This window comes from Phytophthora infestans, genomic scaffold (assembly GCF_000142945.1).
Source record: "Phytophthora infestans T30-4 supercont1.20 genomic scaffold, whole genome shotgun sequence".
Classification (NCBI taxonomy): domain Eukaryota; phylum Oomycota; class Peronosporomycetes; order Peronosporales; family Peronosporaceae; genus Phytophthora; species Phytophthora infestans.
The window spans coordinates 1,194,744-1,210,594 of NW_003303739.1; the positions used below are offsets into that span (position 1 = coordinate 1,194,744).

Sequence of the window (15,851 nt, forward strand, 5' to 3'; positions counted from 1 at the left end):
ATGCGATGATATGGCGACGTCCTTGTCACTACAGGAGCTCGAGCTATCGTGAACAGGCAATTTAATGTAGGGAATGGGTACGGGTAGCACCACACCAGTTCACTACTCACGAATTTTCACGTATCGTGATTTCACGATACGTCCAGAGATAAGATCCAACACGCGATATCCTGTTGTAGATACAGGGTATTCAAGAATGAGCGCCTCCCGCGCCGCTATATCCTGCTTGCCCTTCCGCTTCTGCGCAGGAAAATAGTACGTAGCGACGCAGCCCCACACTTTCAAGCTCGACACATCTGGCTTCTGACCTTCGAACAGCTAGTATGGCGTGCGATTCCGAACGGCTGTTGACGGCGAGATATTACGAATCGTCACTACAAACTTAAAACCTCGCCCCATAAACTTGTCGGAAGCCCAGCAGATACTAGCAAAGTACGAGTAGATCGTTATACCACACCATTCATCTTTTCAACCAGGCTGTTCTCTTCCGGCGTAAACGCATCTGTATACAGTGCCTAAATCCCATTTTCCTGAATAAACTTTTGCAACTCTCTGTTAGCAAACTCAATGCCTTCGTCATACCCAAAACACTTTACCCGCCCTCCGCTCTGCTACAAGGCCTTTAAGTTACCAACACCCTTACATTTGTGTTACAACACGAAGCCCCACAATACCGCGAATATTCGTCTTCAAGTAGCTGAAAACATCACATTTCCAGTCGCAGACCTCTCCATAGTAGCACACGTCCGTCATAAGCTTTTTGCAGCATACTATGGATCGACTGGGATGTACACTTTTGTAGGACATGCGCTGAGGCTTTGCGAGCTTGCAGATTAGGCAATCGACAGCCTTTCTCGACTGTCCAAGCGGTGATATTTCCATACCAGTCATGTGTTTGTATCGATATAGCTCTAACAATGCTACAGCATTGACGTGGCCAAATCAAAGATGCCATCGGAGCAATGCGTCACCAGTAGCTCCAGCAGTAGACGCAACGACTCGAGGTGGCGCACACAGACTGGGAGTCCGATAATAACCGCGACCCTTAGCAAATACAATAGCTTTTGAGTCCTTCCACATCAGGCAGCGGGGTCCATTCTTTGGATAGCGAGACTCACAGCGCCAGTCTTCCTCCTCCAACATATTCACACAAATTAACGTGGCAACCAGGAGCATTAGGATCGCCAGGCAATGTACCTGCAGCATACCTTCAGTGTTCCATCCTGATATTCAGTTGATGCAAATGATATCTCCAACTCAGATACCAAATACTCTGTTGTAACCCCACCAGTCCACGACTCGTGTGGCGTATCCGTCTCCACATAATGTGAGTATCGCAACATAAGCGATCTATCAGCAGAGATATGCGTTATTGCAGCCATATCCAGAATCCATTCCATCGACCCAGGCGCCCCACCCCCGATGCCGTCGAAAAAAACAGTACTAGCTACAGCGCAGGTGCCCTTCGCACGTCCAATAATTCCTATTGGCGAAGGCTGGCGTGGACCACCCTTCTTGCTACCTTTCCCACTCGCTTTGTCTCCAGTGGGCCTGCCGCGTCCAATTTTTGTCTCGCCTTAGGTGTCATGCTTTGTGTCGAACTGCAATTTGCGGCATTGACATCGATAGTGACCATCTTTGTCACAGTAAAATCACTTCACCCGTTAGTACCAACAGCTCTATCAGCGGCTTCGCCTCCTCCATCATAATTTATTTATATTTGCCCCAGTTTAAGCTTTGTTTTGCTTCTCTTCGAAACCGAATTTAAGCTGATGCACACCACGACGACCGCGTTGAGTTGGCGTCACAACTGTTTGTGCCAAAATTTTCGCTGGGCTTTTGCATTTGCGCAATGTGCATGATCTTCTCACTCGCTTCCTCCTCGTCACGAATCATCTAGTCCATCTCCGTTTCACAGTTCAGTGTGTTTAACACTTGCTGAAGAGTTGAACTAGAGCCCTGGAACAAGAGAGAGAGAGAGAGAGACTCAGACTTTTCTATTTGGTCTTATAGACGACTAGATGTCTGGTATTGCCTAAGCCTGGTTAGCAACGCCGGTGCCTGTTGGTCCGGTGGCTGTACGAGGCTCACCCCAGGACTGCGATGCTCCCTTGGTATTGTTGTTAGTACCCGTAAGCATAACATCAATTGCGTTCCTTGCTCTTGAGATTCAGGACGTCGGCTTTCTCGCTTCCCCAGTGCTTGTAGTTGTCTCGTGGCTGTCGCCCAAAACGCCTGGCTACTTGCTTCCTCTGTGGTCTGATCTTGTTGGAAGACAACTCGGTTTCTCTGTATCCATAAGCTTGTGAGACAAATGCTACAGAGTATCTCCCATATTCTCAACCAGATGGCCGTAGTCTCCTTCGCCGCATCTGGAAATTGAAGCCACAATTGCTTCTGGGCGTGGTGTGATATCTGCGGTGCCTTGCGGCTGGCGCATTGCGTCTGAAACCTTTCAATATTCCCTGGTTGCCAGCATTCCCCTGTCCAATGCTGTAGGAGCTTGCTCCAGCATGCTTGTGCGCACGGACACTCCCAGAAGATATGTTCTATTGTCTCCTTTGTCCCTTGACATGCTTGTAGCTTTGGACAACTGTTGTCTTGTCGACGGCCTTCATGATACAAGTTAAGCTGCCGGACTGCTACACGATAACTCACCCATACCTGGTATTCAGTGAGTTGGTGTTTGTGGGACCATGCTTGCGTCGGCGTTTGCTGCATTGCTGCCTTTTGCCACCCGGTCGTTGCTACTATTTCTTGGAGGCGCTGTACGTGCCCTCGTAGTTGGCCAGTGTCTCCTCTGTACTTCTTGAAGAGTTGCATTTTCAACACTGCTAGTACATGTTTGTTTGCGACACTGGGTTTAACAGTCCATGGGAAACTGTAAATCCTTGGGTGCGCGAAGAAGACTAAACAACCAGTCTCTCCTAATCGTTTTAGCTCTCTCCATTCCTCCTGTGGCTGGGTCTCCGCTGGACTCGATGTTATTGGTTTCCATGTTATGCCATTGGGCATGCTCCAACGTGATCGTTGTTGTTTCGGCTTCTGTACCAGGAGCCCTCGACCCTCCTGCTCTTCCGTCCTCCAAGATATGCCAGATAAAGCCCTTCACGAGCGTGGGTGGATGCCGCAGTGTGAGTTTGTTCGTCACCTGGAGTACTGCCCCAACTGCGATCGATGGCGCACTAAGTAGGATAGCTAGACCCCACCAGCGCAGCTTTGCTTGTTGATTAGAGCCCTGAAACAATGATTCTGGAGAGCTGACGTATCTCAGCTCTGTGTGTGTTCTACACCCATGAGTATGCCATCCACAGTCAAGTCATTGTCAACATGCACGAATAATTAATTAGACAGCATACGACGGGTGTCATGAATCGCCTGCAATAATGAGTCCTACGCTGCTCACGGGTGTATGTGGCATGGAAAAACGATTTCATGACCCATAGATATTTGAAAACTCTCGCTTTGTATAGTGAGCTTCCAAATCTTCCCACATTTTATTTTCACTTGAGAGATCACGCATTTGCTCAGCATTGTCCACTTTGGCACCACGAAATATAACCTCTCTAACGAAATAATTCAACTGGTCATATTGCCGCTGATTAGCACGCGGTACTAGTGGACCGGTAATTGAGCCATCTACAAGCCCCCAAGCATTAAAGTGGTGCAAATATGTCATTATTTGCGCTCGATACAAATTGAAGCTGCCCTCCATCTAGGGCGGCATCTTTTTCACGTCCATTGACAAACGTGGTATCTCTTGTTGCTGCAACTCAGGGCTCACCCCCGCCACATGCACATCCACGTGCACATTCACCACCAGATGTGGCATCGCCTACCACATTGACACATCTGTTGGCGGTGACCGTCGTAGCCACGGAGCGGGCAGATGGTGGCTCCAGAACAGGGGTATTAGACATACTCGCTGTCGGGCCAGTGACTGGAATTGGCACTAACGTCGTCACAGCCATCATCAGTCGAATTCTTGGAGTCGACGGTGCACTTCCGAGTGACCTGCGATAGATGGAAAACGCAACATCGTTCACGTTTACGTAGGTAAAGGAAGAGCTTTTCCTTAAAGCTAATAACCCTAACAGCGTCTAAGCTACCTGATCAGTTTATCAGGTCTCCTGCAGAGGCCTCAAACGATGCAACAGTAGCTCGAACGCAGTGCTCGCCCCACTTAGCAACTTTCAGAATTGGATAGAGCTTCACCGCAGTGAGCCCAGAGAATGCTAGCTGTACTAAACCACATTCTGAGCTCTAAATGTACGGGGCGGGTGACTATTATCACCGAACGTCCACAGACTACTGGTTTCTGAGGGCGGCTTCTAACAACGCCTTGCCATGCCATGCCATGCCACGGTTGCAGCGTCGTGATGGAACGGCTGGCACTGCTTTGATAGGAATGCAATTTTCTTGAAGTGCCATTTCCTAATACATCGGAAATAAAACATATGGATAGTTTTCTTATCAGAAGGAAACACTTGAAAAGATGTAAAAGTAGAACGGCAAGCGCTCGCCAAGCACCATAACCGCGAGCAGCAGCGTCTCTAAGCGAGTCAAGACCGCGCGGGGGTCCACTGCTACTGCAGTAGCGTCGACTGCTACCATCAACTCGTCACAATCTCGTCTCCCTTCTCTACCACTATCAAGACCATCCACAGCAACATCGGAAGGCGTCGATCTGGTGGGATCCGGCTCTATTGGGACTGTTGTAGCGGGTCGTCCACGCTCACGCCAAAACTAGAGCAGATTAGACACTTGAAAGCCCATGATGCCGCCTGTATGGCCGTCCAATCAACAGTGGATGAAGAGTACACAGTCGAACCTAGTCAACGAAAGACGAATCACTGCTATATTCGTCTACTCAATATCCTCTTCTCCGATATGTGTGCAAGTCGATTTGCATCGTCGGATGATGCAGCTACTCGCAATCCGATCGATGCAAAAGAGGTCAACCAGAACACGCAGGTTTGGAGATATGTCACCGATTCGTTCTGCAACAACACCACAGCCTATAACGGACTTCTTGTGGTGAATAATTCACGCTTCGACGACATCGATCCATCCAACATCGTGCCGCACGAAACGCCACGTCTGTATGACATGTGGAAAAGGTGAATAGCAAATACGTGAAGGCATACTCTAAGTTTTACGTGTCCGGTCAAAACTCCAACGATTTTTACAATTTTTGGGAGGAGAACTTGGACGTCGTAAATCTGAGAGCGTGCATCGCTATCAAACCGGAGCTGGAAGAGTACGTTCGTGGATGAATGCGTGAGGTTGACGAAGTCGACTCGCTCGACCTGAAGGGCGATGGACTACGTGCAAGTCCAGCAAAATATCAAAGTGGCAAGACGGCTTGCTCAAGACTATCAACCATGTGATGGATATTGTAGTTAGCGATCAAACTGCCGACACAACAGCACAAACCGATCCGTCTACTGCTCGACCCGAAGATGAAAGCACTCTACTCGATCGGATTGACAAGCTGCACCGGCTCATCCAGCAAGTCAAGGAGCGCCAGGAAAAAGCTAATAGCGAAGGGCAAGTGGACAATACGCTGTCCAAAAGCCTTAAACTTTACCAACAACGCTTGGAGCACTATGAAACCCGACTAACAGCTCTGGACTGACTTTATTAGCAGTCTTGGGGCTGACCTGAGATAAGAAAACTAGTTCAATCTGGGATAAGTCAAGGAAAGTAATATTGCTTTTAAACTCTAATTAACCTCCTCCAGCGATTCGGTTGAACGTCGTGCACGATTGCGCTGTGGCTGAAGAACAGTACTCCTTTCCAGAACTCCGACGATTGCTTGACGAATCCACTCAGATGAGATGTGCGTTGCGGTGGTGACTTCCAAATCAGAGGAGTCGTACAAACGCCGATACCGAGAGCAATCTTGCGGGGCCACCGAGGCATCAGACGGCTGTTCTTCTGGAACTGCAGCCAGACCTTCAGCTAAGTCTTCGTCTTCCTCGACTTGATAGCTCGATTTTCTTGCAGGCGCCTGTTGATACACCAATTGTGTAGAATACACGCCGCTAAGATCGTACGCGGTACTCTTTTGAATGCAATTTCCAATGGTGCATTAAAAACTCGCCATTAGCAAACTAGTAGTCCAAAAGCCATCTCGATGCGGATTCGCAACTGGCTTTAGTAGAAATAAAAAACTGTCGTGATACGCTGTCGCAATACTTGGCCTTGGGAATGGTGTCAGGAACTTGTTGGTGTTCATATAAGCGTTGTCACCCACCACAAACCATTGGGAAGAGCATTTACAATAGGGAACAACTTCCATTTTAGAAATGCTACCGCATCACCGGTTCCAACTGGGCTTGAGCAAGCTACTGCAGTGAAGCTACTTAAGTAATCACAGCATGCGTGTACGTCCTCTGATAGTGACCGGAGAAGAACGATCTGACTCTTGTGACTTCTATCTTTTTCGGCACCCGAATTGGACACAGCCATCCGTCAATAGCCCTAATACAGCATTTCATCACTTTGGAGCTGCTGAGTGCCTTAAACTCCCTTGCAGCATGACGTTGAGCGGCCTCTGTTGTAGGGAATTGTAGCTGCAAATCTGGATGCGTGGTAATCGCTTCCACTACCTCGTGAATACAGTCTTAAAATGCCATGACACTAACCCCACTTATTGAGCGAATATCATGATAAGATCCTCCACTTAGCCAGCGTAACATCATGTGTAGCTTGTTGATATTTCTTATTGGCTCAATACCAGTTCGGTTCCGTGACTGGCGTTCGTCAACACGCAGGTACGGCTCGCGTTTGTTGGCAAGGGCCATGAAGGACGCTCTTGACATCTTGTAGCACTTCTGGAATTCTCCTTCCTCCTCTACACCTTTGTCCGTCCAAACAGAGAATAATTTCAAGCAAATTGGACAATTTGGTTTTTGTAGTACCAATTTTAACTTTAGCAAAAGTAATCAACAACCAAACAGAGAAAGATCTCATCCAAAGCGAGACAAGGAAAGGCGATGACTGGAATCATTCGTGAAGAGGTGGTGAGGGTGCGTTGGCACCAAAATGCGCGCGAAAGCCTCGCCTGAAGCAAACCATCGCCTGAAGCAGCTCACGTTTCAAACCACCTCTTCAGACGAATGCCCTTCCAACCACTCATCCGCAAGCACTTCCCCGCTGAGAAGCTCCGTGTCCTAGCTGCACATCGCGCGGGACGCGCTGACTGGCTTCAGGTGGCCGCCAATAACGGCATATCGCGCGCGGTGACATACCACACTGTATCCACAGGACGCGTAGAAGGCATATCGCGCGCGGTGGCATACCACACTATATCCACAGGACGCGTAGAAGACCTACCGCGCGGTGGAGCTCGTGGTAGCACTGTGAAGAAGACACCAAAAGCAAAGTCCAAGCTGGAGGAATGTTTTGACGACAATTGCATCTTCACCCTGGAAGCTATGCGCACGATGCTCTTTTTAGATACGAACGTGCGGGTCTCCACCTCAACGATCAGCCGCCACTTGCTTGGCATGCCGCTCACCGTCAAACAAACACGCATAGAGCCCATGTCATGCAACAACGAGATCAACAAGACCAAGCGGCAGAAGTTCGCAAAATCGCTGAAGGACCATCAAAAGAACGGTGACTGTATAATCTATTTTGATGAGACTAACTACAACGTTTACTGTACGCGAGGTCGAGGACGTGCACGGAGAGGTGAGCGTGCAACGCTCGTGATGCCGCCGTCCAAGGGTGCAAACCTGCAAGTCCAGTGCGCTGTAAGCTCGGCCATCGGTGTGGATCTCTACCGCCTAGAGAGGGTAAGCATCCGAATGAAGCAGAATGCCGCTTTCATTGAGGAAATCTACCGGACGGTAAAGGCATCCTCCGTGTTTCATGACAGCTTCGCTGGAAAGAAGGTCGTTATTGTCCTGGAGAATGCCCCCGCTCACCGCCAAACCGAAGAGCGCGTCGAAGCACGTGACGACCTCGTAGTCCTACGACTCGGACCCTACTCACCGATGTGCAACCCAATTGAGAGTTGCTTCTCCGTTTTAAAAGCTCGAATCAAGGTATACCTAGCCTTGTACCGCGAAGAGATCTGCGACCGGAGTAACATGGTGGAAGAAGACGGCACCCCAATAACGATCAAGGAGCGCACTATGCGCTTCTTAGAGAATGCTGCAGAATCGAGTATGAAGTATATAACACCTACGTTAGTGACGAAGATGGAGCTTCACACTCGCGATGCGGTGAACGCGGCCGAGGAGATGAAAGACATGGTCTACAGGAAGTAGCTCACTGAGTCGTCTCGTTTTGAATGAGATTATACTCTAATTCACTGGTAATTTTGATCCCGTAATCAGATATTTGTAATAGTCAAAAACATATTGTTCGCTTTGCTTGAAATTATTCTCTGTTTGGACGGGCAAAGATGTAGTAGGTGTACGCGAGACTTCTAGCTAAGTCGCTGGCGCTGGAGACATCGATGGCGTTTACCAGCAGGAATGACCAAGAGGGCCAGCAGCAGCAGTAGCATCCCGAGGACCGCTGTCGATATCGCCTCCGATGCCTCTAATCAATGAGCTGTTGGAAGACTTGGATAAAGTACTGTGGTACTGTTCTCTACATATGGCAAGTGGGTTTTGGATGGTGACTATGACGGATCGAGCTCGCGCAATATCCGCATTCATCACACCATTTGGACTGTTCAAATGGAGCCGGATGCCGTTTGGATTGAAGAATGCACCCCAGATCTATCAACGCCTGATCGATAATGCCCTCTACGAAATTACCCGAATACCGGAGCTCGAAGGGGATAGATCCGGGGAAGGACATACGGAAGTGGATCCATTTGAAGCAGGAGAGCCAGGTGATCTGGGAGCTCCATCCGTGTTAGGACGCAGATCCTATATTGGCGACATTCTAATCCCGGTGGAATCGTGGGATCAGCTGTGCGAAAGAGTGACATCCCTACTGGAGGCGAACGAATATTGCAGAATGTTGATCGTAAAATACGAGCGTGGCAGCGTGGTAATGTCGCGTTTGGTGGCATTGACGTTTTGCCGTGCGTGGTACTTCACCCCTACCCCTGGAAATCTCCGTCCAATCAGGATACTTTATTATGTGCCATGGCATGGCACTACTTGATTAGGAGCGACCCTGAGACTGCATTGCCACCAAGTGTCATAGAAATGAATGAAACTGGTCGCCCAGTCAGTGTAATTTTTTTGGAATTTCTAATTCTGACCAATCATATCAGACATGTAAGATTTGCTCCGTTGGATTAGCATTAAGATGGGCCAAAGTAGTACATATAGTTATTCTGTACTCAATATTAGTTTGTGTTGCTTGATGGCAGACTATTTCGTTTTTAATCTGCTTTCGCCAGTAGCAATTTGTTTTTATATTTCATTGGAATCTATTAAAGCTTAAAATTGCTGTGCTGCCTAACGTTAGAAAATAAAAAGAAGAAAAATGTAGTTTGTAAGCTAGACTGTTGTTTTTATCCAATGACCAGCTTCCAACCCTCGTCAGCTACACAATGACCTCTGCCGACTTCACTCTCCTGGATGACTCCGCTATGGACAACGACGTTTCCATCGTAGCCACAGTTGGCAGTGCTTCTCCTTCAGCCTCCCAGAACGCGCGGACTCTTTCTCTGCCGCCGATAAGCGGCCCTCCTCGTCGACCCGTGAGCCGAAGCCGATCTCCTTCCGAAATTTCGACAAGCTACCAGCCCCTAGACTGGGAATCAGAGGATGGTGTTCGCTTCGACGGCTCCCGATTGCGTCGCACCGTCAGCGATAACGTGACCAATGCCAGTGACTTTGGCAGCGTGAACAACGGATCTCGGAAAGTTTCGGGGTTACGGCCGCCTCGAAACCAAAGACACTCGAGTTCTCTTAATTACCACGGTAAGCGAGCCGGGAGTAATGAGAACCCCACCCGTAAGGTGACCACGCCCATGCCACGGCTGCTGCATGGGAAGAATATTCTTCACATGGTGGCTATTGGGTCCATCGAGTCGATCGCTAGAGACTCGAATTCCGTGGATTGGTCGACCAGTCTCGGGCCCGTGAATGAAGTTGAGGACGTGATACTGATGGACCCGCACTATGATCTTACATCAGCCAGGATGAATAAGTTATTCTCGCTGTTCAACCCTGGAGGTAAGGAGATTTAAGCTGAAGTGTAGAGTATTCTTTTTTTTCTAATCTATTTTTTTTAAGAGGATGGCATGGTGTCGTACGAAGGTTTTCGATGTGGGTTGGAGGCCATGGGTATCGCCTGTGGTGACGACGAGCAGTTCCAAGCGTTTATTGACAAGGTAGATGATGATAAAAGCGGTGGTATTACGTACGAGGAGTTCTTGTTCGCTATCCAGGAGATCAAACTCGCCCAACTTTTCAACGAGGATTTCCTGCGCAATATGCCGCCGGAATACACTCACATGAAGCGCAGACGAGTGGGGAATGCGCGACTGGGGTCGATCGAGTACTCTCCGGACCGTATTCGCAGCGTGTACCCCATCGACCAAGTGCAGAGATTCATCTACTCTACCAAGCCAGGGTGGGCGTCAGTGCGCTGGATCAACGTGGAAGGCATCGATCCTCTACTCATGAGACGGTTATCGGTACGATATCGTCTCCACCCGTTGGCTATTGAAGACACTCTGGATGCAGACGTAGAGAGACCGAAGTACGAAGAATACGACGAACATTCGTCGCTTATCGTACAGACAGTCCACGCCCGAGACTTGGCTATGGTCAAGGACTACCAGAGCATGTACCGTGCCTCACTTTATGTGCAGGACGACGATATTTCCCCCTTCGAGAGTATGACGAAGAAGGAGCTGGAGGATCGCTTGGAGCAACTTAACATCGGATGTGTCATGACGGCACCACAGCAACTTAGTCTGTACATTATGGAGGACGTTCTGATCAGTGTTGAAGAAAGGTCCAGTACACTCTGGGCCATGCTGAAGCAGCGATTGGATACTTCGTACTCCAAGGTGCGGCAACACGGCACAGCGTTCCTGGTGTACACAGTTGTGGACATTTGTGTGGACGAGTTGACGCCGATCACGCACACTTTTGGCTCGAAGTTGCTCATGCTCGAGCGCCTGCTCAGTCTCGATCCTCGACACTTCGACGTCGGTCGACTAGCGAGTTGTACGAAGCAGATTAAGGGGCTCCAAGTGCTCTGTAAGCCCATGAGCGAGCTCATCATCCAGCTGTCGGAGTTCGACGATTTCGAGGGAGAGACGCTGCGGTATCTGCGTGACGTGCTGGACCACGTCACCACAATCGAGGAAGACTGCGATCGCCATCTGGATCGATGTCGCAGCCTCATGGAAGATTTCCACAACACGCGAGCCGCGCAACAGAATGACGTGAGCTACATCTTGGCTCTAGTGGCGGCCATCTTTTTACCGGCGCAGTTTCTGACCGGGCTGTATGGCATGAACTTCACCAACATGCCCGAGCTGGAATACCACAACGGGTATTATGTCTGGTGGGCTGTCGTTCTCTTGATCGCGTTTGCTACGGTCGCGTTCTTCAAGTTCTACAAAAAGTGGCTGTAAGCTATTAATAATTTAAACTTGAAGTATCGAGAGAAGGAATTGTATGAATTCTCGATTTGAGCGATAGGTTAGCACTATAGTAGTAGTACTATTTAGCTTCTACGCAGGAGGGACTCCGTAGGAACTATGGGCAGCTCGGGCAAGATCAAGCCTATTACATCGTTACGCGCGGATTCTGGGCACACATGGCAGACTGCCTCAACGATAGCCTTACGTCGATAACGAGTCAATGTTTCACAGAAGAACACGAGTCCAGCGCGTGAATAGGGTGATAGAGCAACTTCTCTGCTACGAAGAAAAAGCTAAGCGTGGACGGGTCATGACGCAGCAAGAAATGTACGCGTCAGATTGCCCGCCAACACCGCACGCTCCAGTGCGTTATTAGTGTAAGCGAAGGACTTGGCACTCGGTGGATCCTCATCGCGATAATACTGTTCATGTAAATATTCCATCACTCGCACCCGACCGTTCTCCGCGGCTGATTCCATCGCCGTCACCGCCAGGGACGTGCACACTTCCCTCTCGGTTCGCAGAGGAAGCCTCAATGCATCTACTCGATCTCCTTCTGCTGCTTTCTTCACCGCAAATTTACGATTGCAAGCTACGTGCTCTTCGAGGAGAACCCAAGAAAGTAACAATGTCCCCGTGCGGCTGCCTCCGCATTGCAACCTTGACCTCGCACGCGCTGTATGCACTTTGAATGTCCTTAGCTAGCTCAAGGGGACTTTGCGCTGCTGCTTTTACCAAAGTTGACTCGAATGGATACCTCTCCATTTCACTACCGGTATCCAAAAAAAAATTACGTCCTCCCCACGTCATGAGAGGAGCAGCTCGTAGCTCATCCCAGTCGAATGCTGGATCGTTCGTTATGATCCAGTTTATGAGATCTTGGCGGCAGAACCACTCTAACCATTCCAGGATCTCATAGGTATCCCACTCTTGGTTGTTGAACACCCATTGCAGCACGTGTTGCCAAGTTGGCAATGCCAAGTTGGCATTGCCAGTAGGTCGTGCGAATCGACGATTTCACGAGTTGAGCAGGAGCGTGTCGTACCGTATTTGTGCATTACAGTACGTGCATCTATCCTTCTTTCATCGCCTTACCGACATCCCGAGGAAGTCTCACAAAACTGTGAATAAGACGCTGCATATGAGGAAGTCCCTGGATATAGGGAAGCACTTGAATACTCTGTAGCATTTTTTTATGTCGTGCGCTTCTGCCTGTGTTGTTCGTCTGAGAAAATTCCACGAGTCAATTTGTGTAAGAATTTGAGGCAATTCTGGTAAATTGACAATTTCAGTCATAATTTTTCATGGGATATTCGTCATGTTTTACCGAGTCTTGCATCGGAGGTGATCGTTCCGTGCTGCTTGGATAGCGCCCCTCCACCGAAAGCTTGACTTTCTCACTTCCTAGCAGGTTCAAGCTGGCAAGTGACCTTGCGAAATCATTTTTCATGGGGTGCACCGAATTTCGGTTTGAAAGTTACATATTACAGCCAACTTCAAGCTGTCCCTGGCCGGAAACATGCACATTGATGACTAACGGTAGCCTCGGAGTCGGACCGAGATCTGGCGCGTGGAGGTCCACCTGCGGTCCGCCGTGCGTATCGGTGTGAGATCACTTCATCAGTCTGATTTCGCGAAGTACATGAGGATGGGACCCAGCAACGTTTAGCAATTCAAGAGCTGTAATCCTAAATTAGGATTCCTAATGCAGGAGCGGGTGACAAATCAGCATCCCTTCACTGTCGACGAGCTCAAGGTCTTCAGACCCAAATCAGCGCTAGTTTCCTCACGTGCTAGTAGCACGGTGCTACGTGTATAGTACTGTACCGGTATGATTCAGTGAATCATGAACCTTTTTGTGGGGAGGCGAAGGGAGCTTCAATAAAAAAGAATGTTTGGACTCAGAGTGTACCTCTGTCTTCGAAGAGGCTTAACGCTGCCATAATCGACACGAACTGAATCGATTGGACTGCAAGAGTGTATACTTCGGAGTTTTCTTAAAAAAACGGAGACCAGCCTGGAGTCAATCAGGTATGTCCTCCACTGTCTTTTCCAATACACGACGACGCTTAAGCAAGTGTGGCGGTGTGTTTGAAGAGTCGATTACGAGAGGTGGTGAATTGTGTCGGTGTAGTTGCTGTCGCCTTGAACTTGGCGAACGAGGTGTTAACTTTTTCGCAACACGGAGGCCGACATAATGGAAATGACAGCAAGATTTGCTCAGTATAGTATTAGTACATACTACAGTACTAAAGAACGACATTTGCACACAGACACGCAGCGCTGCTTTGTTGGCACAATCCCAAGCAGCGTTTCGCTTCTAACAGAGATTGTCGAGGGCAAAGCGCCGACCAGCGCTCTCTGCTACGTCAAGACCTCCACGTGCACAAGCGGCCAGAAGAGGAGGTGAACAGAGATCACTGTCAGGCACAGTAATGACTAGCCTGACACTCGAAAAAGTGCGATCTTACTTCGGGGCCAAGGAAATCTCGCAGCGGTTTTGTGCTTGAACCAAAAACTTCAACCAAAATTGATTGACGCTGTTTTTGTGGTTTTGCTACCGCACCCGATTCAAGAACAGGGGAAAACTGTCTGCTACAACTAATTAAGCGAAATAAAAGCCGTTAATTCGTCAAAATGCGCCTCCGGTCGGTCGCTGCAGCGTGAGCGATTCTTTTTTTCTGCCAGCAACCCTTCGCGTGCTAAAGCCGAAGCAGATGATGGCGCCCCGCCATGTTGTGTCCTGCAATCGGTCGAAGTTTCGGCCGGCCATGTATGCAAAGCAGACATTGGGATCATTAATATCGCTACATGAATTCATACCGTTAACCCTCCTAAAGGACTGCCGAACGTTCGATAGATCAAGTGTCCTGAACTGTACGCCTGGGAAAGGGCACGAGGCCAAACTGAAGGAGCGTATCCGCCCCAGTTGAGCTTATTTCGCCTATAATACTGTATGCAGCTCGCAGCCAAGTCTTGACGACTTGAGGCCGCCAGTCAGGAAGCGGCGGTCAAGTCACGCGACGGCAAGCGGGAGACAGCTGACTGTACAGAGCCCGTGCGATTTACCGCCGAAGAATGACGCATCGCCGATGTGGACCACACTCCGAATCTTTTGAAAAGAAACGCTGTCCCCATCCCAGCACACTTGCCAACGTGCGCACCCGGCAACACTTGACCTACACTCGTGGTGGTCATTTTGCCACCGCTGCTTTTGAAGCCGCCGCGTTCACGCTACTGTACCGAAAGCGACGAAACGGCGACGCACCGCAGCCAGTCAGCCATGCAGCGGCACACGCTCAAGCGCACCATCTCAAAGTGTTCCATGGATGGGGATTCGCCCGGCTCCGTCGCCTGCAAAAAGTTCTCGTCGGGGCTTGACAACGAGCCTGTGCTGCTGCCGCGCGAAAACCGTGCGCCCAGCTTCCCGCCGCTCGACGAGCTGGAACCTGAGCTGTCTCCCGTGTGGGGCGACCCGGCTGCCTTCGTGCAACCGTCTAAAATTGGCTCGGACTTTGAGGCCGTCAACGTGGCAGCAGTTGCACCCATCGAGGCTCCGGTAGACAGCAGCGCCAGGGACGAGATCTCGGCCTCCGGGATGCTGACCGCGGTGCTCGACTACCTGCGCGACGTGGCGAACTACTGCAACCGCGCTGTTAACTTCAGTTTTGCACAGCTGCGCCAAATGCTGCAGTCCATCCCCTTTGCGGTGGGGCAAATGCAAAGTGTGGTCAAGGCAAGATTGGAGCTGTCGTGGCCGCTTGTGGCGGCCTTTGTGCAAAACGTCACGGGCTTTATCAGTGACGAGGACATCCGCGACGCATCGGTGGGCGAGCTCGCTGCCTTCTTGCAAACGTGCCAGACCGACTACCTCCTTGTTGCCGTTTCCGGCAACATTTGCGCCAACATGTTCGAATTTTTTCACGAAGTGCTGATTCAGTTCAAGCAATTTCTGATCAAACGGTGGCTGCAAATTGGCAAAATCAGTTTCCCTTGCGAGTTCGGCAAGAAATCGGATTCGCTTTTTCTCTGCATGGAGTGCCATCGCGAGCACATGTAGCAGTATCCCGGTAATGTCAGAGGGCGATGGACGAGCAAGTGTCAGGGAACACATGGGAGAGAGAGAGAGAGGCCAAGCAGTGCGCTGCCTCTTTTTTTTTTCTTTTCTCAGGTTTTAAGGGCTGCTCTGGTGGAGTTTCAAGAGTATCATGTACACAACGAATGATGCACGAGTGGCAACGTGGATGTGAATGGGGCTTTTAGTTAGGTA

General features: G+C 49.7%; 3 protein-coding genes across 3 annotated transcripts; all 3 read left to right on the plus strand.

Annotated features, from left to right (window-relative positions):
* Positions 1 to 4,267: 4,267 nt before the first annotated feature.
* Positions 4,268 to 5,638, plus strand: PITG_10782 (uncharacterized protein; the record flags this gene model as incomplete). Its single annotated transcript, XM_002901565.1, has 4 exons — positions 4,268 to 4,280; positions 4,751 to 5,102; positions 5,129 to 5,260; positions 5,407 to 5,638. The coding sequence occupies 4 exons, from the start codon at positions 4,268 to 4,270 to the stop codon at positions 5,636 to 5,638; spliced, it is 729 nt and encodes a 242-aa protein (XP_002901611.1).
* Positions 5,639 to 9,952: 4,314 nt separating this feature from the next.
* Positions 9,953 to 11,572, plus strand: PITG_10783 (CorA Metal Ion Transporter (MIT) Family; the record flags this gene model as incomplete). The annotated part of the gene is made up of 2 exons (XM_002901566.1): positions 9,953 to 10,157; positions 10,218 to 11,572. The coding sequence occupies 2 exons, from the start codon at positions 9,953 to 9,955 to the stop codon at positions 11,570 to 11,572; spliced, it is 1,560 nt and encodes a 519-aa protein (XP_002901612.1).
* A 3,292-nt stretch (positions 11,573 to 14,864) lies between these two features.
* Positions 14,865 to 15,641, plus strand: PITG_10784 (uncharacterized protein; the record flags this gene model as incomplete). Its single annotated transcript, XM_002901567.1, has 2 exons — positions 14,865 to 15,037; positions 15,152 to 15,641. 2 exons carry the CDS (start codon positions 14,865 to 14,867, stop codon positions 15,639 to 15,641), a joined length of 663 nt encoding a protein of 220 aa, XP_002901613.1.
* Positions 15,642 to 15,851: the final 210 nt, after the last annotated feature.